Below are 20,608 nucleotides of genomic sequence, written 5' to 3'. Positions count from 1 at the left end.
CTTTCCTGCGTATAGAGTATGGACTGGGAGGCCCTCCTCCAGCGTAAACTTCCTCCTCCGTTCGTTCCCACTATTGGAGACAAAGAGGACGTGAGTAACTTTGATGAAGAATTCACGACGGAGGCACCGACCCTCACGCCGCCACGAGAACCCCGCGTGCTCTCGCGCAAGGACCAGGACAGCTTCCGTGACTTTGACTACGTCTCCGACCTCTGCTGAGCTCCTGTCGTGGCCACGGCGAGGTCAGACCTCACGCAGGAGTCGTCTAGGATTGTTTATTTCTCCCCACTGTGATATTATACAAAAAGACGGTCATAACCACTACACTGTGACTCAGCGAAGACGAAGGGCTCGTGAGTGGAAGAAAATGTGTGGAGTTTTACACTGTGATGGAGGACAAAAGCGGCAAGAAACGTGGACTCTTCCTTTAAATCTTCATAACATTTATTCATCTGTCAGACGTGAGCCAGAATCCGATCCAAGTACCAAGGACAGTGGCTTTCATACAGTCCTGGGATTTGAACTCCCAACTTTCCAGCCACGTGTACAGCGTCCTAACCACTGAGCTACCACTGCCCATTTAAAACAAGTGAAAATGTAGCCTTTTGTTGCTTCTCCATCTCTGACTTTCAACCTCACAGCCATTCAGTAACAGAAGATCCTCTTTCGTTCTTACCTGACAAGGTGTTTGGACCCACTGAAACTCTTTTACATTCTCAAATACCACGAGAATGCCTTAACTTTATATGCTGTCGATTTAGACGCTGTCGATTTAGAACCCTCTAGTCTAGTTGTCTTGTAAGCATGTTTAGCTAAAAGAAATGAAAGATCTTGGAAATGAATGGAACAATGTGACACAAGAATCATGACTTGAAATAAAATAATGCTATTATAATGCTAAAATAATGCTAAAATAAGGCTAAATAATATTATAAAGACGTCATCATGAAAGCTAAAGAGAGCATCAAGGGTTAAACTTATAGAATTGGAAAATGCGTCAAAAAACTCCAGATATTAATCAAACTCTGTATTATACTGCAGTTATAACAGCCTGCACATGGCATTATACACCATTATTTTGAACTTATATCAGAAACAGAAAGGTTTAAGACCGAAATGAGTTGAAACTAACTCCTGATCCTGTGCTAAACCTAACTTGAGTTCTGAAGTCTCCAAAACCAGCGTTCATTAAACATCTCCGAATCTTCGAAACGTATCAATCAGCTCATCTTATGAGACGACTTCGATTCTTAAGGAAACCATACAATATGTGACAATACTCCGTTACGATAAACTACAGTTTGATTTAGTAGCCTGAGATCGATATGTCACCATCTTTGTTTAGAGACTGCGGACTGAGGACGATTGAGAATGAGAGAAGGACTATTTTAAGCTTTACATCAACTTGCTAAATCTATTTACAGTTAAAAAATAAGAATTACTTTTTACACCCCATGTCTCTGTCTGATTCATAATCAGTTAAAATTCATAATAAATGATTTGTAGTAAACTGGCGACCTGTCCAGGGTGTACCCCTGCCTTTCGCCCAATGTGTCCTGGGATAGGCTCCAGCAGATCCCCGTGACCCTAAATTAGGAATAAAGCGGGTATAGAAAATGGATGGATGGATTTGTAGTAGTTGCCCCAATTCAGTCTAGTAGTTTTAAGAGTTTAAATTGATCCAAATGGTTATACCCCTGACTCTAGCACATACATTTTAACTAAGAACAGCTTGATATTTAACAAAAAAAACAAGGTTAGACCAATACCTTTAAAATTATTGAATTGACGGAAATAACTGGTTTGGATCCAAAATTGATGTGTGTTTTCTTTTAATGAAGGATGAGGTTTTAGTTTGTTTCTTGTTTTAGTTCTGTAGCGAACTATTTCTCATCCTTTATTGTTCCATTTAAACCCATTTTATTATCCCCTCTCTTGGAATCACTGGCTGTTGTAATGTAATAGTTTTTTTTTGTGTGTAATATGGACTTTGGCATATGATGAATACACTGTGACAAACTTGTAGCACAACTTCTTAGTCAACCTTTTGACCGCAGACGTCTTTTAAGGCTGTGCATCAGCCAATCGTGACAACCGGACAGTACATCGAACAACACTCTGCTTCTGTTTCCAGTGATCTGGAGGTCAGTATGAATCCTGCCTTTCCAGTGTACCCTTATTACACGGCGTTTGAGATGAGCTCTATTTATAAAAATGTCTTGTACAAAACCTTTGTGTTTGTCTACATGAATAAATAAATAAATAAATAGATAAATGACTAAATAAATTAATCAGCCATTATATTAACCTGCTTTTAAAGAGGACATTAAGGAATACCGTTGCCATGACTTGGGCTGGAACAATGTTTAGGTAGGTGGTCTGTTTCAAAATAACATCCACATGAATGCCAGGAGACAAGTTTTCCCAGCAGAACATTGTCCAGAACATCACACTGCCTCTACCGGCTTTCCTTCTACCTATAGTGCATCCTAGTGCCATCTCTTTCCCAGGTTAGTGATGCACACACATCCAGCCATCTACATGTAAAAGAAAACATGATTCTTCTTTCATTGCTCCATGGTCCAGTTCTGATGCTTATGTCCCCACTGTAGACACTTTCGGTGATGAACAGTGGTCAGCATTGTCACATTGTCCAGTCTGATCCTAAGATCTTGGGAACACTGGGACAGAATAGACCCTGGATGACACACCAGTCCTTCACAGTGCACCGGACACACACACACACACATTCAACGACTAATTCATATCCGAAGGCAACTTAGTGTTACCAGTTCATCTTCCAGCATGCTTTTGTGATGCGCGTAAACTCAGAGGAAACTCACATATACAAGAGTAGAACATGCACAAAAACTCCATGCTGACAGGAACCTGAGCACAGGATCAAACCGGAGACCCATTCTAGAAATTGAAAGATAAATGATTTAAATGATCATTTTTAGATACAGGATTATTACAGTATTATTACTGTGAACATATGAAAATAAAGGAAACAGATATAGATACAGACAATACAGATAACAGATAATATTCTATCCACTTCCGGATTATGGCCCAACAGTGCTCACTGAACATTCAGAAGTTTTGAAATCCTCCTGTAACCAATGCCACCAGTATGTTTTGCAACAAAAAGGTTGCGAAGGTCTTGAAAGAGAGCTCTTTGCTTTTACCCATCATGAGATGTTTCTTGTGTGACACCTTGGTAATGAGACACCTTTTTTATATGCCTTCAGATGGGACTGAACCATTTAATATTAATTTGCACTGACGATTGCAGGATTGCTTTCTAATTACTGATTGATTTTAGCTGGTGTCTTGGCTTTCCATGCCTTTTTCTTCATGTGTTCAATACTTATTACAGTTATTACACATAACTTCATTTATGGACATCTATGGTTCGATTTCTTTGCGTGCATGTGTGGATTGCATGCTTTGTTACCAACATCTGGTGAAAATTTCACATCAATAGCCCCTTTAGAAATATTTATACTGATGTGATGCGTTCAATACTTATTTCACATGCTGTACGTCATAGGCCATAGTCTGGCTGGGCTGGGTGCTTACTGATTTCAGATTGGGGCAGAAAGAAAAGGTGAATGTTTATAGAGATCGTCTATAAAATGACTTAAGAGGCCGACTGGGGCAGAAAGAGAAGGTGAATGTTTATAGAGAGCGTCTATAAAAGGACTTAGAGGCAGATTGGGGCAGAAAGAGAAGGTGAATGTTTATAGAGAGCGTCTATAAAAGGACATAGAGGCAGATTGGGGCAGAAAGAAAAGGTGAATGGTGAATGTTTATAGAGAGCGTCTGTAAAATGACTAAGAGGCCGATTGTTACAGGTTGTTAGTTGCAAATAAAGAATAAAATATCAACCAATGCACCTTTTAGTCCTGTAGTAATACATAATTAGGTGCGTTAGGTTAGATTTATCAAAGATTAGTTGACTAAGAGGAGCTGAATAAGATTTGGATGAGATTTAAATAAGATTTTCTTTTAGTTTCTGAACCAAACCTCTATTTTCCGACCCATGAACTGGCTCAGCTCAGAGTTAGCATTAACAAAAGGTTTTCAAATCTTAAAATCTGGCTCATAATTTCCTTTTTCTTTTCAATAAACCTTTATGAGCGCTGCTTTGTGGTATTAGCATGAGACCAGGGTGTGAAGTGAAGGGTTGTGAGGGAGTGTTTATAAAGTGAATGGCCATGTAGACATAAATAAACATGCTTCCTGGACCATGATGCAGTTAATACTATTCTCTTAAGGTCATTCATTGTGTTTATTCTGCTTAATTCATATTATTGGTAAGAAACAAAACGGACTTTATTGTGATAACTAAGCAAACTGTTTATCATGTGTTGCTCTGCTCTGGCTGCATTGCTCGTCCTCACCGCTGGGTAGTGTGTGTGTGTGTGTGTGTGTGTGTGTGTGTGTGTGTGTGTGAGAGAGAGAGAGAGAGAGAGAGAGTGTGTGTGTGTGTGTGTGTGTGTGAGAGAGAGTGCGCGCGCGCGCGCGTGTGTATGTGTGTGGAGTTTCTGCGGGGAGACGCTCCGATGGTGCTGAATTTTTCCAAGATGTCGTCGCTGGAACAGAGACTCTCCCGAATCGAGGAGAAACTGAAGCAGGAAAATAGCGAACCTCGCAGACGGATCGACCTCAACATCGACATGAGCCCACAGCGCTCGCGCCCGAGGCCCAGTAAGTGCGCGCGGATATTTCTGAGTGTTTAGCGGGGAGACGGGAGCGAGCCTCGGCATCAAGCTAACGCGCTAGCTGGCTAGCTACATAAACAAAACACCGAGCGCTCGTATCCGAGCCTCAGCTTCATTCTACACGCTTGACCAATTAAACAGCTGTTTATTCACCGTGTCTACACCATAGGAATCGGGCACACATATTTTACAGTTCGAACTGTAAACACAAATAGCTTTTTTCCTTGTGTTTGGTTGACTAAACTAGCAGGCCCTTGTCCCTAATCAGTCATGACATGGCTAACGATAGCTAGCCGAGCTAATTCTGCATTCTGCCTACGTTACTTTTTTTCCCGAATAATATATATATATATATATATATATATATATATATATATATATATATATATATATATATATATAGCTCACTTAAATGTACTTGTGTTTACAAAGAAACTACATTTTCCCATTTAGCGAGAATTTCTTGAGAGGAACGTTAGCGGTTTAGCGTTAGCTTCCCAAATTTGACCGCTCTGAAGGTAGCTAGTTAGCATAACTCATAATTAGCCGTATAATGTAAGCTAACGTGCTAACGTTATCTGTTCTCCTGTGAATACAGAGACATCAAATCATCCGAATTAGACTTTTGTTTTCTTTATCCAGAAATGTTTTAAACAGGTACAGGAAATCAAGTATCTATAGACGGTCGGTTTATACATCACACACACACACATTTAGATGCCAATTATGGAGGTGTCATGTTCACACTGGTCTCTATTTCGCAATCAAACCGGTGCCAACCCTGAACAGATTCAGTTACAAATTTCACACATTTCTCTCTCTCTCTCTCTCTCTCTCTCTCTCCCCCATGTCTGTTTGTGTAGTCCTTTCTCCATCTACACACTTTTGGTCCTGAGTCTGTTAAATCACAGAGAATCTTGGACCATATTTTGCACAGCCTGTTCACACTTGTCACTTGTATGCATGGCAGGGTTTATATGCCGGATATGGATTCTAAACAGTTGTGTCATTGAACCTAAACATGTACATGCACTGAAGATTTTTTACACCTTATCGATCCATGAATGTTTTCTTGTTTTGGGTCCTCATCGATGTATAATATATATCCCCCACCGTTCACATTTGTAGGTGGATTGAAACTGAATTCAGTTACATACAGATCTCTGCATGGTTGCAAAGTATGGCTCAGCATCCCTGACCTATGTTTTTCGTTATATATTGTGAAAACAGAGATGTGGTTTGTGTTTGATTTCATTCACACTTGTGTTTACTCATGGCCAGGGGTCGGAAACCTCTTCGCGAGGGCATTTTACCTACAACAATTTATGTACCAAAATGGATGGATCTGAATTTTACCAGTTGATTCCTGTGTATGGTTTAATTGGGGTTAGTCAAGGTGATGATGGTGTTTGGGAAAGATGTAGAGGTGTAGAAACTGTCAACATTAGGAGGATACACCGATCAGGCATAACATTATGAGCAGTGAGAGTTGAAGTGAATAACACTGATGATTTCCTCATCATGGCACCTGTTAGTGGGTGGGATATATTAGGCAGCAAGTGAACATTTTGTCCTCAAAGTTGATGTGTTAGAAGCAGGAAAAATAAGGATTTGAGCGAGTTTGATAAGAGCCAAATTGTCATGGCTAGACGACTGGATCAGAGCATCTCCAAAACTGCAGCTCTTGTGGGGTGCAGTGGTCAGTATCTATCAAAAGTGGTCCAAGGAAGGAACAGTGGTGGATTGTTGACAGGATCATGGGCGGTCAAGGCTCATCGAAGCACGTAGAGATCGAAGGCTGGCCCGTGTGATCCGGTCTAACAGATGAGCTACTGTTGCTCAAATTGCTGAAGTTGTTACGGGTCAGGGCTGTTTTGGCAGCAAAAGTGGGACAAACACCAATATTAGGCAGGTGGTCATAATGTGATGCCTAGTCAGTGTATATCTCACAATATACAGACATCTCGTGGCAAGTATCTGGTAGATTACCCCTTACCCCTCAAACAAATTTGGTCTTGCCAGTTCCCATCCACTGCCTAACTATCCACAACAAACCAGGGATAGTGCTAAACATACATGAACTCACTGATAGCCAGGTTTGTCTAATGTCCTTCTGAGTGACCAGGCGGAGAGAGTAGTGACATAGTCTGTTTTGCTGTCTTGAAGGCTTTGGCACGGTCTTCATTCGCTTAAATGCGTGATCTCCACAACTATAGGATTAAAGCTATTCTGTTGAGCCAGTCAGGAGCCATGTCTGGTAGATTTAGTCACCTGTAGGGGTCAAAAAATGGCAACTTGATTGGGAAAAGATTGTCACGACCCGGATACAGTGTGTTTTGCCACGACTCAGCAGAGCTGCTTTTGGTTACACCTATTAGGTATACTGGTATAGCTCATTGATATCATTGTGGACCAAAGTACTGATTTAAAAATCCTAATATTTGTGTCCAGTTCTGTGTACAGTGCTTAATCGTGACCTCTTTGCAGTAATAGGAATGTCTCTTGCTATATTATGTGGTAATGCAGGTGTAAACAGGCGTCGTGTTAATCTACATTATACTTGTAATTATACCAGTACTCAGTATCCAGTTGGTGTATTCCAATAACACACACATTGGTTGGTTTCTGTGCAGATCAGCCACAGCTGAGAGTAGATATTAAAACACCTCCTCATATCTGATTTGGTTTCAAGATGACTAGAGTAGGGTACGGTTGCAGATAAGATCTAGTTGTCTTTAAAGTAAAGGTTATTGCTGTGAGGTATGTGCCTCAGAGTTGCAATAATCTCCAGTATTGAGGGGTAAACACTGACTTTCTTGGCTACACCTATGTTTCACTCTTTGGATATCATATCGGGTCCATTTAGCTGGTGTAGTGTATATCCGAGACAGACACTGGTACGTGATCAGGGTAGAGATGGTTATGGATTTACAGAAGGGTTTCACCCAAGTGATATTTAGTTACTCGTGGTCCTGCGGCGTCCAGTAATGAGAGGACTAAGAAATGGCTGAGCTTCAGTCAGTAATTATGTACCCACACACTGCACTCTGGATGGTTTATATGGATAAACTGATTGCTCAGTGTAAGTCGTTATAATATGAAATCATTTTTAAGTGTGCTCTTACTTTGGTGCATAAATATCGATCCATATGGCAGGCAGGTTTGTAGAAGCTTCGCTCTGTGTGTGTGTGTGTGTGTGTGTTTGCGTTGCCTTGAGTCGAGGGTAAAATGTAGTCTTGTATCAGATGAGTTCCATGAAGAGATTTTTGTGTTTGAGAGTGTGTGTGTGTGTCAGTGTCAGAGGCAGAGATTGACTGATTTTCTTTTCTCAGTAACGAGCGTGTGTGTTTTTCTCTCCTGTATCTAGTCATCGTGATCCAGCTCAGTCCTGCTCCAGCCCCTTCCCAGCGTGCAGGTACCATTCACCAAAATCACCCTCTGCCACTGCATCTCTCTCTCTCTCTCTCTCTCTCTCTCTCTCTCTCTCTCCCTCTCCTCCACCCTTCACACATCATGCCACACTCTCACTCATTCCTTCAGTACCTCTGTCTTTTTTTTTTTTCCCTCTTAATCATACTTTCTGATCAGCTATGCTTACTTGCCGCCTAATATTTAATATTTAGTCGTCATGTTAACGGCTCAGACGATGATGCAGGACACAAATTCCTCCTTTCACCATCTGTTCATTTCAGACATTTAGACGTTGATGTCATTTAAGATGAGCAAGACGGTTGAAACCCTGCATTTCATTTGCTTTAATTATTCACGGATCACATGCAAGCCTTTGCTTGTAAGCACAGCCGTAATATCCCCCCCCCCACTCTCCTAAGACATCATGATTACATTTCATTTCAACGCTCAGTGCACTTCATGCAGCAGAATAGGGATGATTTGGAATCGCGTCGAGTGTCCGACTCGAGTGAAGACTTTCCACTGTCTGCATCACCTCAATTTGATGCTGTCCTATCCTGCATCCTCTCCTCATTTTTCTGCTCATCCATCCATCCATCCATTCTCCTTTCCTCTCTTTCTCTGCTAGAGCAAGTTTCAGTGGCAGAGCAGTGTGTGTGTGTGTGTGTTTGTGTGTGATGGTGTGTTTGAGTTTGGATTAACCCGTTTCGATGGATGGACAGACACTGTGCATGACGTCGCTGTAACTGCACGGCTCGGTCGCAAATGTACCCACATACACACACCAGCTAATACAGCACATGACGGAGCATCTGAAGTGGTCAGTTTGTTGCTGGGATTGAACTAGTCTGGCCTTTTTCCTCCTCTCTCACTCTGCCTGTCTGTTTATCTGTCTTTCGGAATGGCTGACAGTTTTCAACGCTGAGTGCTGCAACATTGTGTGTGTGTGTGTGTGAGAGAGAGAGAACTGCAGGTGTCTTGATGTTTGTGCGTGGCTCAGGTGCCTGACTGACCTGACTAACCCACACTAACCAGTTTTCATCCACAGGCATGTGTGTTTTTTCCTGGTGGAGGAAATCAGAAGCACGGCAATCAATAAGCCTTCTTCCCTGCGTAAGGCTGACCGCAGGAGTGTCGAACGCAATTTCTGCCACGTCTGCATTTTCATGAGCCTCTAATCTCAGGCTATTACATTGTTTGAAATATTTCTATAAGCTACACAGTTTACATTGCACAAATGGCTCTGATCGTGAGGCTCTAAAGATGATTCCGGCTTATGTTTTTAACGTAATATTTCTTTAGGAGACGCGAGGCCAGCAAAATGTAGCAAGACAATCTGTAATTTAAACACAAGCAGTCTCCCTAAATGAAGGTTCCACTGGTCACATGACTTACTGTCCATGCCGCCTCTGATTGCGTTCTGCTTTTGTCCATCTTCTCCATGTTCAGCTTTGCAGCTGCCGCTGGCCAACGACGGCGGGAGCCGCTCCTCTTCCTCAGAGAGCTCGCCACAGCACCACTCGTACCCCAGTCGACCACGTCACATGCTCACGTTGCCTACTCCACCCTACGGCCTGCAGAAGAGCTTGGAGAAGTACGCAACCTAGATGTATGATTATATGTATATATTTAAATACACAGAAGCGCAGAGATTTTAACACGGTTTCTCTGTGTGCAGTGCTGAAATAGACCAGAAACTACAGGAAATTATGAAACAGACGGGTTACCTGAAGATCGACGGACAGGTGAGACGCACCACTGACACCATGAGTAGCTGATTTAACTTGTTAGCACAAGATTCTCGACATTCAGGTAAGCTGATACTCACAGAGGTGCCAACATGTACGATATAGTCGTGCGATCTCCGAGTCATTGCTGCAGTGATACGGGAGACACTTCTCAAATATCAAATCTCTTGATATTTCTCCTGCAAGTAGTGCTGAAATGCGTAGAAAAGGGAATGATTTCACAGAAACCTCTCAGTGGCTAAATGAGCTGATTGTCCTGTGGACACCATGATCATGAAGGCAGTGCTCTTAATGTCAACAGTTATAGACGTTCTACAGAGCTACATACAGGCTACAGGCAGTAAATATATACTGCAGAGTGACACATACCGAATGCTATACCTAATTAATTGGCCAGAGTATGTGCAAACGTGAAAGTGTTATATAATCTGTAACCGGTCGTTTCAGCGTTACCCTGCGGAGGTGACGGATCTGATCAACGAGGGCGAGATCGGAAGCGGTACCTGTGGACAGGTGTTCAAGGTGCGCTTCAAGAAAACCGGCCATGTCATCGCTGTCAAGGTGAGCACACACACACACTCTCTGTAATTCCCTGTGATCAGCATTTGCTCTGTAATAATGCAGGCAGAAAGAGCAAGCAGTAGTTGAACTTCCTCACAAAATCAAGCAGAAACATGCACCACAAATGATTTCCTCTCAAAAGCGGACCCATTGATGTAAAGCTCAAATATTTTTCAGTGTAGTTTCTTGACAGAATTCACCTCTTTATCTGACAGCTAACGTCTCTTAATGCAGTACAGTGTTGCTGCGTCTAATGTCGTCTCTTTGCCTGCTTTTCCCAGTAAATCATGTGTAGGATTTTGGTATTTGTGTGTCAGTGCTGTGACAGGAAAATAAATGAACGTGTGTACATGTGCACTTGAGTTTCTCTGTTTTTAATGACTCTTTAATTGCCTATTTGAATGCCTGCTATTAAAGCCAGTAAGTAATTATTGTTTACTCTTTCCAGCCCTGCATGTTACCAGCAGTGTATGTGTTTGTGAACAAGCACAACGGAGCGTATGTGATTTATTTAGCTGTATTAACACTCCCCGTTTGTTAATGTTTACAGCAAATGCGGCGGACGGGTAATAAGGATGAGAATAAGAGAATTCTTATGGATCTGGATGTCGTCTTAAAGAGCCACGACTGCCCGTATATCATCCAGTGCTACGGAGCTATAGTCACCAACGTGAGTCATACACATGCACCCCTATACCTACTGGACACCTAATTAGGTACACTTGCACATACACTATATTGCCAAAAGTTTTGGGACACCCCTCCAAATCATTGACTTGCGCAAGTTTGGTGTGGCGCATCTTCACAGAGTCCTGACAGAACACCTTAGGGATGAATTAGAGCGGAGACTGTGATGAGGCCTTGTCCAACATCAGTGTCTGACCTCACAAATGCACTTCTAGAGGAATGGTCAAAAATTCCCAAAAACACTTTTAACCCTTGTGGAAAGCCTTCCCAGAAGAGTTGAAGCTGTTATAGCTGCAAAGGGCAGACCAACTCCATATTACATTCATGTGCACATAAAGGCAGACATCCCAGTTTTGGCCTGGCTCACAGTCTCCGCTGTAATTCATTCCAAAGGTTATCAGGTTGAGGTCAGGACTGGTGCAGACCAGTCAAGTTCCTCCACACCAAACTCGCTCATCCATGTCTTTATGGACCTTGCTTTGTGCACTGGTGTACAGTCATGTTGGAACAGGAAGGGGTCATCACCAAACTGTTTCCACAAAGTAGGGAGCATGAATTGTCCAAAATGTCTTGGTATGCTGAAGCATTAAGAGCTCCTTTTACTGGCACTAAGGTTCCAAGCCCAACCCCTGAATCCAGCTATTTGGAGAGGTGTCCCAAAACTTTTGGCAATATAGTGTACATGCAATTTTGCAGTCAGCCAATCAGGTGGCAGCAGAGCAGTACATAAAAAAAATCGTGAATATAAAGGTGTACACGTGTTCCTAATAAAGTGCTTTATTTTTCTTATTATTTTTAATGGAATCTTGTGTTTAAATACCGAATGTGTTGCTGTGCTCACAGACTGACGTGTTCATTGCCATGGAGCTGATGGGGACGTGTGCGGAGAAGCTAAAAAAGCGGATCCAGGGGCCCATACCAGAGTGCATTCTGGGGAAGATGACCGTGGCGGTGAGTCTCCATTGTGTTCCCTGTCCTATTTTATTTCTGACGCATGTAGATTAAACTAAGCAGTGCTAAGAAATTCGTCTCTGTTTCTCACTCTGCAGATAGTGAAGGCTCTGCTGTATCTCAAGGAGAAGCATGGTGTCATCCACAGAGACGTGAAACCCTCAAACATCCTGTTGGACGCTAAAGGCCAGATCAAGCTCTGCGATTTTGGAATCAGCGGCCGCCTCGTCGACTCCAAAGCTAAAACCCGCAGCGCTGGCTGTGCCGCTTACATGGCGGTGAGTGAGGAGACGCTTTCACAATCCGAGTTCAAGCCCACACATGCAACTGTTCAGCGACTGGCTGGTGCTCTCTTTACAGCACACAGGGATATTCTGTGCTACAGACGTAGTGTAATCTTGTGGTGTATGTGTTTGTGTGTGTTAATATGTTCAGCCTGAGAGAATAGACCCTCCAGACCCCAGTAAGCCTGACTATGACATCAGAGCCGACGTTTGGAGTCTCGGCATCTCTCTGGTACGTTTTCTGTTTTCTCTTTGGAAATGATTAACTTTTAACAGCACAGCGGGCCAAAGACATGGAAGGGCATATTTTGTAAGGTTTGAGAAATAAATAAAAGGGGGAAAAAGGGAAGCTATGGCACAGAACTTACATTTCCATTAATTATAAAACAACCTCCAAGAAAACACCTCACCCTCAGAAGGCTCAAGCTGATTGTCACTGCTGTTGTGAATCTCGGACCGATTCCAAGTTATTTCTTAATACTACATTAGACTGCTAGACCAGACTTGTGCTGTTTATTTAAGTGACTGTACGCTGACACTTGCTGCTGCTTTTGGGTTTTTTTTTTGTGTTTTGTTTTGTTTTATAAATCACAGTCTGGGCTCTGACATGATTTGACTGACTGCTGGCTGAGAGACAAAGTAAAAGAGATAGGGAGAGAGATTGAGACAGAGCAATGCAAGAACGTTCAACTATAGACTACAGGATCTGAGGAGTTTTTCCTCAAGCCTTTGTTTCCAGTGGTTATTTTTAGTAGGTTTCTTCTAACGAGAAGTTCCTAGGAGCAGCAGCATTTAGCTTGGTTTATCTGTACGACACAAAATAAATCTCATTATAATCAATGCCCATGTGGTCATTTCCTGTAGGTGGAGCTGGCTACAGGACAATTCCCGTATAAGAACTGCAAGACAGACTTTGAGGTGCTGACCAAAGTGCTACAGGAGGACCCTCCTCTTCTGCCTCTCAGCATGGGCTTCTCCCTCGACTTCCAGTCCTTTGTTAAAGATTGGTATACATGCATACACACACTCAGCACCTCGTCCTCAATGAACCAATATACAGTACGCAGGCTGCTCAGTTTAATTCGTGCACTAACTCTATATTGTTTTCTATTTTGTCCTCGCAGCCTCACAAAGGATCACAGAAAAAGGCCAAAATACCACAAGCTGCTTGTGAGTGTCTCACTAACATCATTATTTTACCACACTATAGCCCATACTCAGTTAAATTAGAATAGCTTCATAGAGTTATATTGCTTTGAAATTCATTCAAGTATCACTTTCAGATATAAAGTGTATGCACTCCCACATTCAGAGCAAATATTAGCAATAACTCTTTGCTGTGTCACACCAACAATGGAAAGCGATATGTTTCAGTCGTTAGCGCCAGCGTTTCAGATTTGTTTTTCTTCCGTCGCCCATAGTTATATCTTGTTGCTGATTTTACGCATTAAGACCCTAATACAGTTGGACTACTGCATTGCGTACTTAGTATTCCCCATACATGCTCAATATATAGGCCATCACTTAATAGCATTGTAGTGCACTTAAAGAAGATGATTTGAGATTCAGGCTCCAGTATGTGTGTGAATACCTTCTATTCATCATCATCAGGATAGTTTCTCTTCTATTGGCTGAGATATATATATATATATATATATATATATATATATATATATAATCACACGTTATCGGTATATCTATATATCTGTAGATTAGATTGGAGATAGATGGATGGATGTATATATAGAGAGGGATGGATATAGAGAGAGCGCTACATGATAGAGGAGATGCTGTTTTTGCATTTAATCAGAAATTTAATTTAGAAAGACAAATAAAACTAATATCGACTTATCGAATGTCGGTCAGATCACAAATGATCAAAATGTGGATTTTATGTTTTAGCAAATGTTAAAATTTCTGCTTGTACGATCTTCTAGTCTAGTTTATAATTCTAGTATCTACATCTGTAAGTTCTGTCGCCCGATCCTCTGACTCTTCGCTCTCTCGCTTTCACGCAACAGGAGCACAGTTTCATCCGTCGCTACGAGGTGCTGGAGGTGGACGTGGCAGGCTGGTTTCAGAGAGTGATGGAGCGCACCGAGTCTCCACGCAGCAGCCAGTGCTACAGCCAGCACCAGCTCCACTCTCTGTTCAGCAGGTAGCCGCGCACTCTGAGACGAGCGGACGGCGAGACGGGGACAGGGACGGATGAAGAGAGAGCATGGAGGGTTGTGTGTGAAAAGGGGGAAGGGATAAAGCAAAGCTGGTTTGAGACAGAGTAAAGATGACTGACAGACAGACACGGGCAAGTGTGTTGTAAATTTGAAACCTATTTATATTTATCTTTATATATATCTATATATATTATATATATTTTTTCCTTTCTTTTTCATCCACCACTCTTATCAGGACGGACCTTAGCCTTAGGAGTCGCTAGTCGTGCACGTTCACATGTATAGTGTCATACACATTCACTACCGTTATAAGCTATAGAGCACTGTACAGTGTAAAGCAACAGCTGTGAATATCATCACTTCTTACATCATGTATTGACTTCAAATCAGTGTAAGCCATATGGCTGCGCGGTGTGTGTAGCCGCCCTACATAGTGTGTGTACAGTTCTGTGTTCATACTGATACTGTGTCCTTCACCACGGTCGTTAGCTCCACATCCTCCATTAGCCCCTTACTCAGGGACTGAACAGAGTAGTCGAACAACACTGAGCCAAGGTGTGTGTATGTGTGTGTGTGTGTGTGTTTTGTGCATTTGTGAGTAGTCTTATTAATTCTAAAGTTTAATATATGGCAAGTCCTCATTTTCCCGGACAGATCGCATGTCCGAGTAATAACTCGAGGAAAATATGTGGAAAATATCAAAATTAAATGAGCTAACACGAAGTTAGAAAATTAGGACTTGTTAGAAAATAGTGCTTAAAAGTGTTATCGATCGACTTTGCTGACGGGAAGTTATTTTGCTGTAAAGACAAAAAAAATTAGTTTAGCTTCTAGCATTTTAATCCAGACCATATTTTTTATTATACACCCCCCAGGAGAGGTGATTTAGGTATGCAAGCGTGTTTGTAGATAAAGATAATTCCCACGTAACGCCTGGTTCATGCTTCAGCGGAAGCGCCGGGAACGTTCCTGGTTTTATAGTTTTAGCAGTTTGTAAGTATTGTCCAGATGGAAGTGATTTTTATTTTTTTTGACTAATCTTCCACAGAGTTCAGATTGTAATAGTTTTCGATATCGGAGGAGGTCGTTGTATCACATCGTCAAGGCAAAATGTTGGACTGGGTACATTAAAAAATGTAAGCCACAAAATAAACAGTGACTTCATTGATAGCTTTATCGTGTTCGATAGGAAGTGAAGCGTCATGTCGATCAAATAAAACGTGCATTAGTGATAATGTTGCTGTTGGGGAAACGTCATTGAACCTGTAGCTTAGGTGCTTCGTCGTGTTAAAGGTGGAAGTTAATTCCCACTCATCCTTTACCGGTCGCTGCTGGCCAATCACAGCGTGTTTGGATCCATGTATTGACCAACCAATCATGAACGTCTCCTCCAAAGTGCTTTTCTGAATAGAATTTCAGGAACCTCTTTACAACCAAGCTTCAGATAAAGTGATTGATGAAAAGAAGATCGTGGTTAAGCCGTTTTATAAACATTTCTACTAAGAAGATTGAGAAAGTGAGAGATGGAAAGATGACTACAAATAAATTCCAGTTCAGTTTTTCGGCTTCATCTAAACCCACCATTTCTATCTATCCATTTTTTTTTTTTTTTTTCCACATTTAAGTTCAGCAAACCAAAGCACCTCCTCTAACCCCCTCGTCATCAGGCCACAGCTTGTAGAATAGCCACGTTTTTCCCAGAACCAAAGCCGTAGCTGAGAAGTCACTGCTCTTCAAAAACCAAAAAAAGGAGAAAAGAAAGAAAGTGAGGTAGGAAGAAACGGGACACGGTACGTCGACAGAAGGATCCGTACGAGCACAGAAGCAGAACGATATTTGGAAAGGTGTGTAAAGGAAGCTAAAGGAAGTTGGGAACCGAGAGACGGGAAAGGAAAGTGTGACTGAAGTTTTCGGAGTGGAAATCTGACGGTGTCGAGGTTAGCGTTCGATCCTCACTGACTGCTGGACATTGCAGAAAAGCTTTCCATGGTATCAAACCAATATACTTGTTTTGTTTTTTGTTTTATTGCTAGGGACAATTAGTGTGTTATTCTTATTGCCTTATTGTCGATTTTTTTTATGATGATTATATTTATTTATTGTTATGCTGCTACTGCTTTTGCTTTAGATGCTGCTGTCAGTATATATATTTTTTTCTTTCGTTTTATTTTTTATTTTCCCCAAAGGTCAATAGGTTGTTTTTTTTTTGTTTTTTTTTTATATATACAGTTGTTTTGTTTTCCCAAAAACCAAAAAAAACAACAAAAAAAAAACAAAAACGTGAAACGTTGCAATGTCTACGAATTAACCAAATACCTGCAAGACTGAACGTGAGGAGAAGATCGCATCCAGGAGGTTTTTATTTTTTTATTTCATTTTGATTCAACGTGTGTAGCTCTAGACACGATACAAAGGCAGTGTTTCAACTAATTATCGGTAGAACAAGTATTAAATGTGCGAGTGGTCATATTTATATAAGAGCTCTATTTCAGCAGTTAGCTGTAATCCTGTATGTAGGTGTGATTTGTGTTAGCTTTAGCCTGTTCCGTCCTGTGGTGGATGGTAGCGTTCTTTTGTTTCGTTTTTTTCTTCTGTTGAAAAGCAGTGTGGGAAGATGGGCTGCAACAGAAAGGAGGATTTATACCGATATATTATAATATCTAGAAGACGGCCTTTTCCACCAGTCTGCCATCTTTAGCGGCATATCTGCTTTAAACAGACTATAAAGTTAGCATCATGTGTACAGTTTGAAAGGAAAAAAAAAAAAAAAGATCTCTCCGGACCCCGTGTGCGGCTCGATTTCGCACCGTCACGTTCTGTCAGTTTGTCAGTCAGTCATTTGCTCTTTCTGTCTGTTCTTACTAAAAGTGTCATCCTTTTGTTTTTGTTTATAATGCCGAGTCGGGTCGGCGATACTCTGGCACTTCTGTGCGGCTCGCTTGCTAAATTTCACGTGCGGATAAGAGAGAGAGAGAGCAGGCTAAGCCACGTTTATGTTCACGCTCCCCGAGTGTCGTTTACATGCATGTTAATGATCCGATTATTCGGAATTATTCGGGCGGAAGTTCACGTATCCGGTGCGTCCACATGGTTACCGCTTAAAAGTTTGGGATCACTTGGATATTTCAGCCACGGAGGAAGACTCCCATCAAGCTTAATCCATCTTGTGGGAGATGCTCCAGGAAGCATGGGGTGAAATCTCATCAGATTATATTGAAAAAATTGACAGCTAGAATGCCCAGGATGTTTTTGTATAAAGGCAAAGTTTGAAGAAAGCCTTCATCATTTCCATCAAGATCATTATTTCTAACTCTGACATGTCAGCCTGTCTTGCTATGTTTTCTATTCAGACCAATTCCGTGTGTGTTTCCTTCGGAAAATAATAAAATTTTTTGAGTGATCCCAAACTTTTACATTCATAATATACACCTAGATTTCATCCCAGATTATTTAGCACATGTGTATATACTGTTAATGGGATATTGTCATATTTCTACATTTGAGACAGATGTAGAAGGGAAAACATTTTGAAATGGAGACAGTAAGTCGGAGCAACACCAGAGGATCATCTGGACTGATTTTCAAGCTACAGATAAGCACCGGTTGGTCTGATTATATCCTCCCGATTATTATTATAACCCTTCAGATTTTGGCATCATGCATAAAAGACTGTACTCTCTCTGTAGTGTTTGTTTTGATCTGAAGTCAATAAAATCCCAGCTTCTGAAGGTCTCGGTTAACGCTGAATAAACACCGTAATGTGGTTCAGACCTTTAAAAACTCAGAAATTTATCATGAAGGCGAGTCGATTTATAAAAACGTACAAAGTACCGTGAGGTCCCGATTTTCTCTTTCTGAAGCAATACCCATATCATAGCTGTGAGAATCATCCGACGTCCTCGAGGTAACCCGCATACACAGCATAAATGACTCCAGTGGATTAGATTCGATCAGATCCAGCACTTGGACCCTGATTATACAGACGGACACTTTTGCTGTTTAAAATATTTGTAGCAGCATTACTGAAAGAAATCTAGAGCTAGTTACAGGACTTGAAACCGTTTCAGATTATTCTGTGCATGTAAACACACTCAGGCAGGCTTCAGCTTAGATTGGACGCCTGCATGAAATTCTTAGCAGTTCAACGTTAAAATAAGATAAAAAGAAGCTGCATCCCGCTCTCTCTTACCCCGTACCGTTACTCCACACACCCAAGGAAAGCTCAAGTTCTGAGTGTTAATGTTCCGATTTTCCAACTGTACCTCTCTTCTATTTGCTGACACTTATTTTTCTTGTGTAATGTCATATTTTTTTGACCGTTCTGTTTTGTTTTTCTTCAGTGTCAGTGCTGTGAGCATGTGTGTGCACGTTTTTGTTTTCATTTTTTATTTCCGATGAGCAGTACATGACATTAGCCTCAGTGAAACGAGAAGCAGAGATCACACCAGTGCCTCTGCTTCGATAGCATTAATGTGTGTGTGTGTGTGTGTGTGGCGTGAACTCCTCTAGCGCTGTACGATGGGAGTTTATTTGATACGCCTCCCCTCATCTGTACGTAAACCAAATACTCACTATGCAGTCATTCAAGTCAGCTTGCTCAAGCCCTAAATCTTCTGCACACACACACACACACACACACACACACGTCTGTGGTGAAACCTCCTTTCGTTGTTTTGATGATGGACTTCTTTGCCTTCAGCCAGAGGAGAGAGTTAAAAGAGAAGTGTTTCTTCTTTCCTGTTTGATTCATGTGTGTGAATGAGCTGACATATTTAAGGATTGTATTTGGGTGAGGGAGGGGCAGGGGTGGGTTGAGTGGGCGGTGCTTGTGCAGTGGGTGGGAGGGGCTCACGTTATGGGGCGGGGTTTAGACCAGGGATCAGTTTGTCCAATGCTGTAAAGTGTATCAATTGCATGTTATCTCAGATGTAACTGCCATTGATTTGACTTCTGGATGGGATGGGAGGGGCATAAAACTATCTATTTATGATTTTTACATATTATAAATATATATAAATATATATTCTGTACTTTTTTTTTTTTTCTTTCATTGTCTTATTAGAAAAAGACACTTTTTTGCTTTGTCTTCTTACCTTTTGTTTGAATCTCTTTGCAATATGACATTTTTATTTTTATCCTTGCTTGATTTCAGGCTGTTGTTGTTGTCGTCGTCGTTTATACGTCCGTAGGTTTTAGATCATCGCCGCGTGCGAGCGCGGGACGGATCGGGGGTTTTTAGTCGTCGTACGTTTTAGAAAACCAAAACGTCCGTCACGGTCGCGATGTTGTACGGTGAAAAATCTTCAGGGGTTCTACTCTCACACCAAACCGAACAAAGACATGACGGCGTTCTGACAGAAGAGTCGGATGTGTTCTATCAGAAACATCGTGTCGAAGGTGTGTCTCTTTCTTTTCGAGCTCCTTCGTCTCCTTGTCTTTTTTTTTTTTTTTTGTTTAAAAACACACACACACACACCATGTCTCTAGACAATGATGTTACCCCTAGTTCTCTGGTCGTTATTGGGTTCCTTCATGCTGTATAGAGTTAAACGTCACCGTTCCGAGCTGCTGTTGCTTTCAGACTAATGGAATGTATCATTTTAATATCAAACTTTTCCAGCCCAGACTTCCGGGTCTGGCGTCTCCAATAAGGACGTGTCCGTGTTCATCCCGAACCTGTAGGATTACACCGATAGAACCCTTTTTCCTTTCTTCTTTCGTGCCAACAGCTGTGATTAGGCCACTTTTATTCTTCCGCTTTAGACAAGTACGAGGATCGCCTGTCGGATTCAGCGGGATTTTAACGTGCTGTAGGTAGATACTAGAAATCTCAAATTTCATACAGCCCTGATTATGGAACAAAAATGGAAAAAGAAAAGAAAAGAAAACCCCCCACCCCCATTACAGCATTATCCATGCTTTTTGTGTTTCTCTCCATTTTTTTTTATTTTTATTTTTTTAATTTTTTTTCCATTTATTATCCCTCTTAGTCTCATTTCGTCACTATTTCAAATGAATTCAATGCCATTATATTGTGAATACCTCAGGATTTTTTTGAGAAAACA

The 20,608-nt window shown here is 41.5% G+C and overlaps 2 protein-coding genes across 6 annotated transcripts in view; both read left to right on the top strand.

The window, feature by feature from the left end:
• The window catches only part of pkn1a (protein kinase N1a), a 63,213-nt gene extending 60,937 nt beyond the window's left edge, over window positions 1–2,276 (top strand). For all 4 annotated transcript variants that reach the window (XM_058380408.1, XM_058380405.1, XM_058380407.1 and 1 more), the window contains exon 22: window positions 16–2,276. In XM_058380408.1, coding sequence (XP_058236391.1) covers window positions 16–219 — 204 coding nt within the window. In that variant the 3' untranslated portion in view covers window positions 220–2,276. The remainder of the gene's footprint in view (window positions 1–15) is intronic.
• Window positions 2,277–4,485: 2,209 nt separating this feature from the next.
• map2k7 (mitogen-activated protein kinase kinase 7) lies at window positions 4,486–19,995 on the top strand. 2 transcript variants are annotated; one of them, XM_058380426.1, is made up of 12 exons: window positions 4,486–4,713; window positions 8,095–8,142; window positions 9,588–9,732; window positions 9,817–9,883; window positions 10,334–10,447; window positions 10,998–11,117; window positions 11,978–12,085; window positions 12,184–12,363; window positions 12,521–12,601; window positions 13,234–13,376; window positions 13,494–13,539; window positions 14,391–19,995. In XM_058380426.1, the coding sequence occupies exons 1-12, from the start codon at window positions 4,536–4,538 to the stop codon at window positions 14,529–14,531; spliced, it is 1,371 nt and encodes a 456-aa protein (XP_058236409.1). In that variant the 5' UTR covers window positions 4,486–4,535; the 3' UTR covers window positions 14,532–19,995. The 2 variants fall into 2 exon arrangements, with proteins under 2 accessions (XP_058236409.1, XP_058236410.1); XM_058380427.1 differs by lacking the exon at window positions 8,095–8,142 and having other exon boundaries at window positions 4,487–4,713.
• The last annotated feature ends 613 nt before the right edge of the window (window positions 19,996–20,608 follow it).

The sequence above is a fragment of the Hemibagrus wyckioides genome, linkage group LG26 (genome assembly GCF_019097595.1).
Source record: "Hemibagrus wyckioides isolate EC202008001 linkage group LG26, SWU_Hwy_1.0, whole genome shotgun sequence".
Classification (NCBI taxonomy): Eukaryota; Metazoa; Chordata; class Actinopteri; order Siluriformes; family Bagridae; genus Hemibagrus; species Hemibagrus wyckioides.
This window is presented reverse-complemented; position numbering and strand designations above follow the sequence as displayed.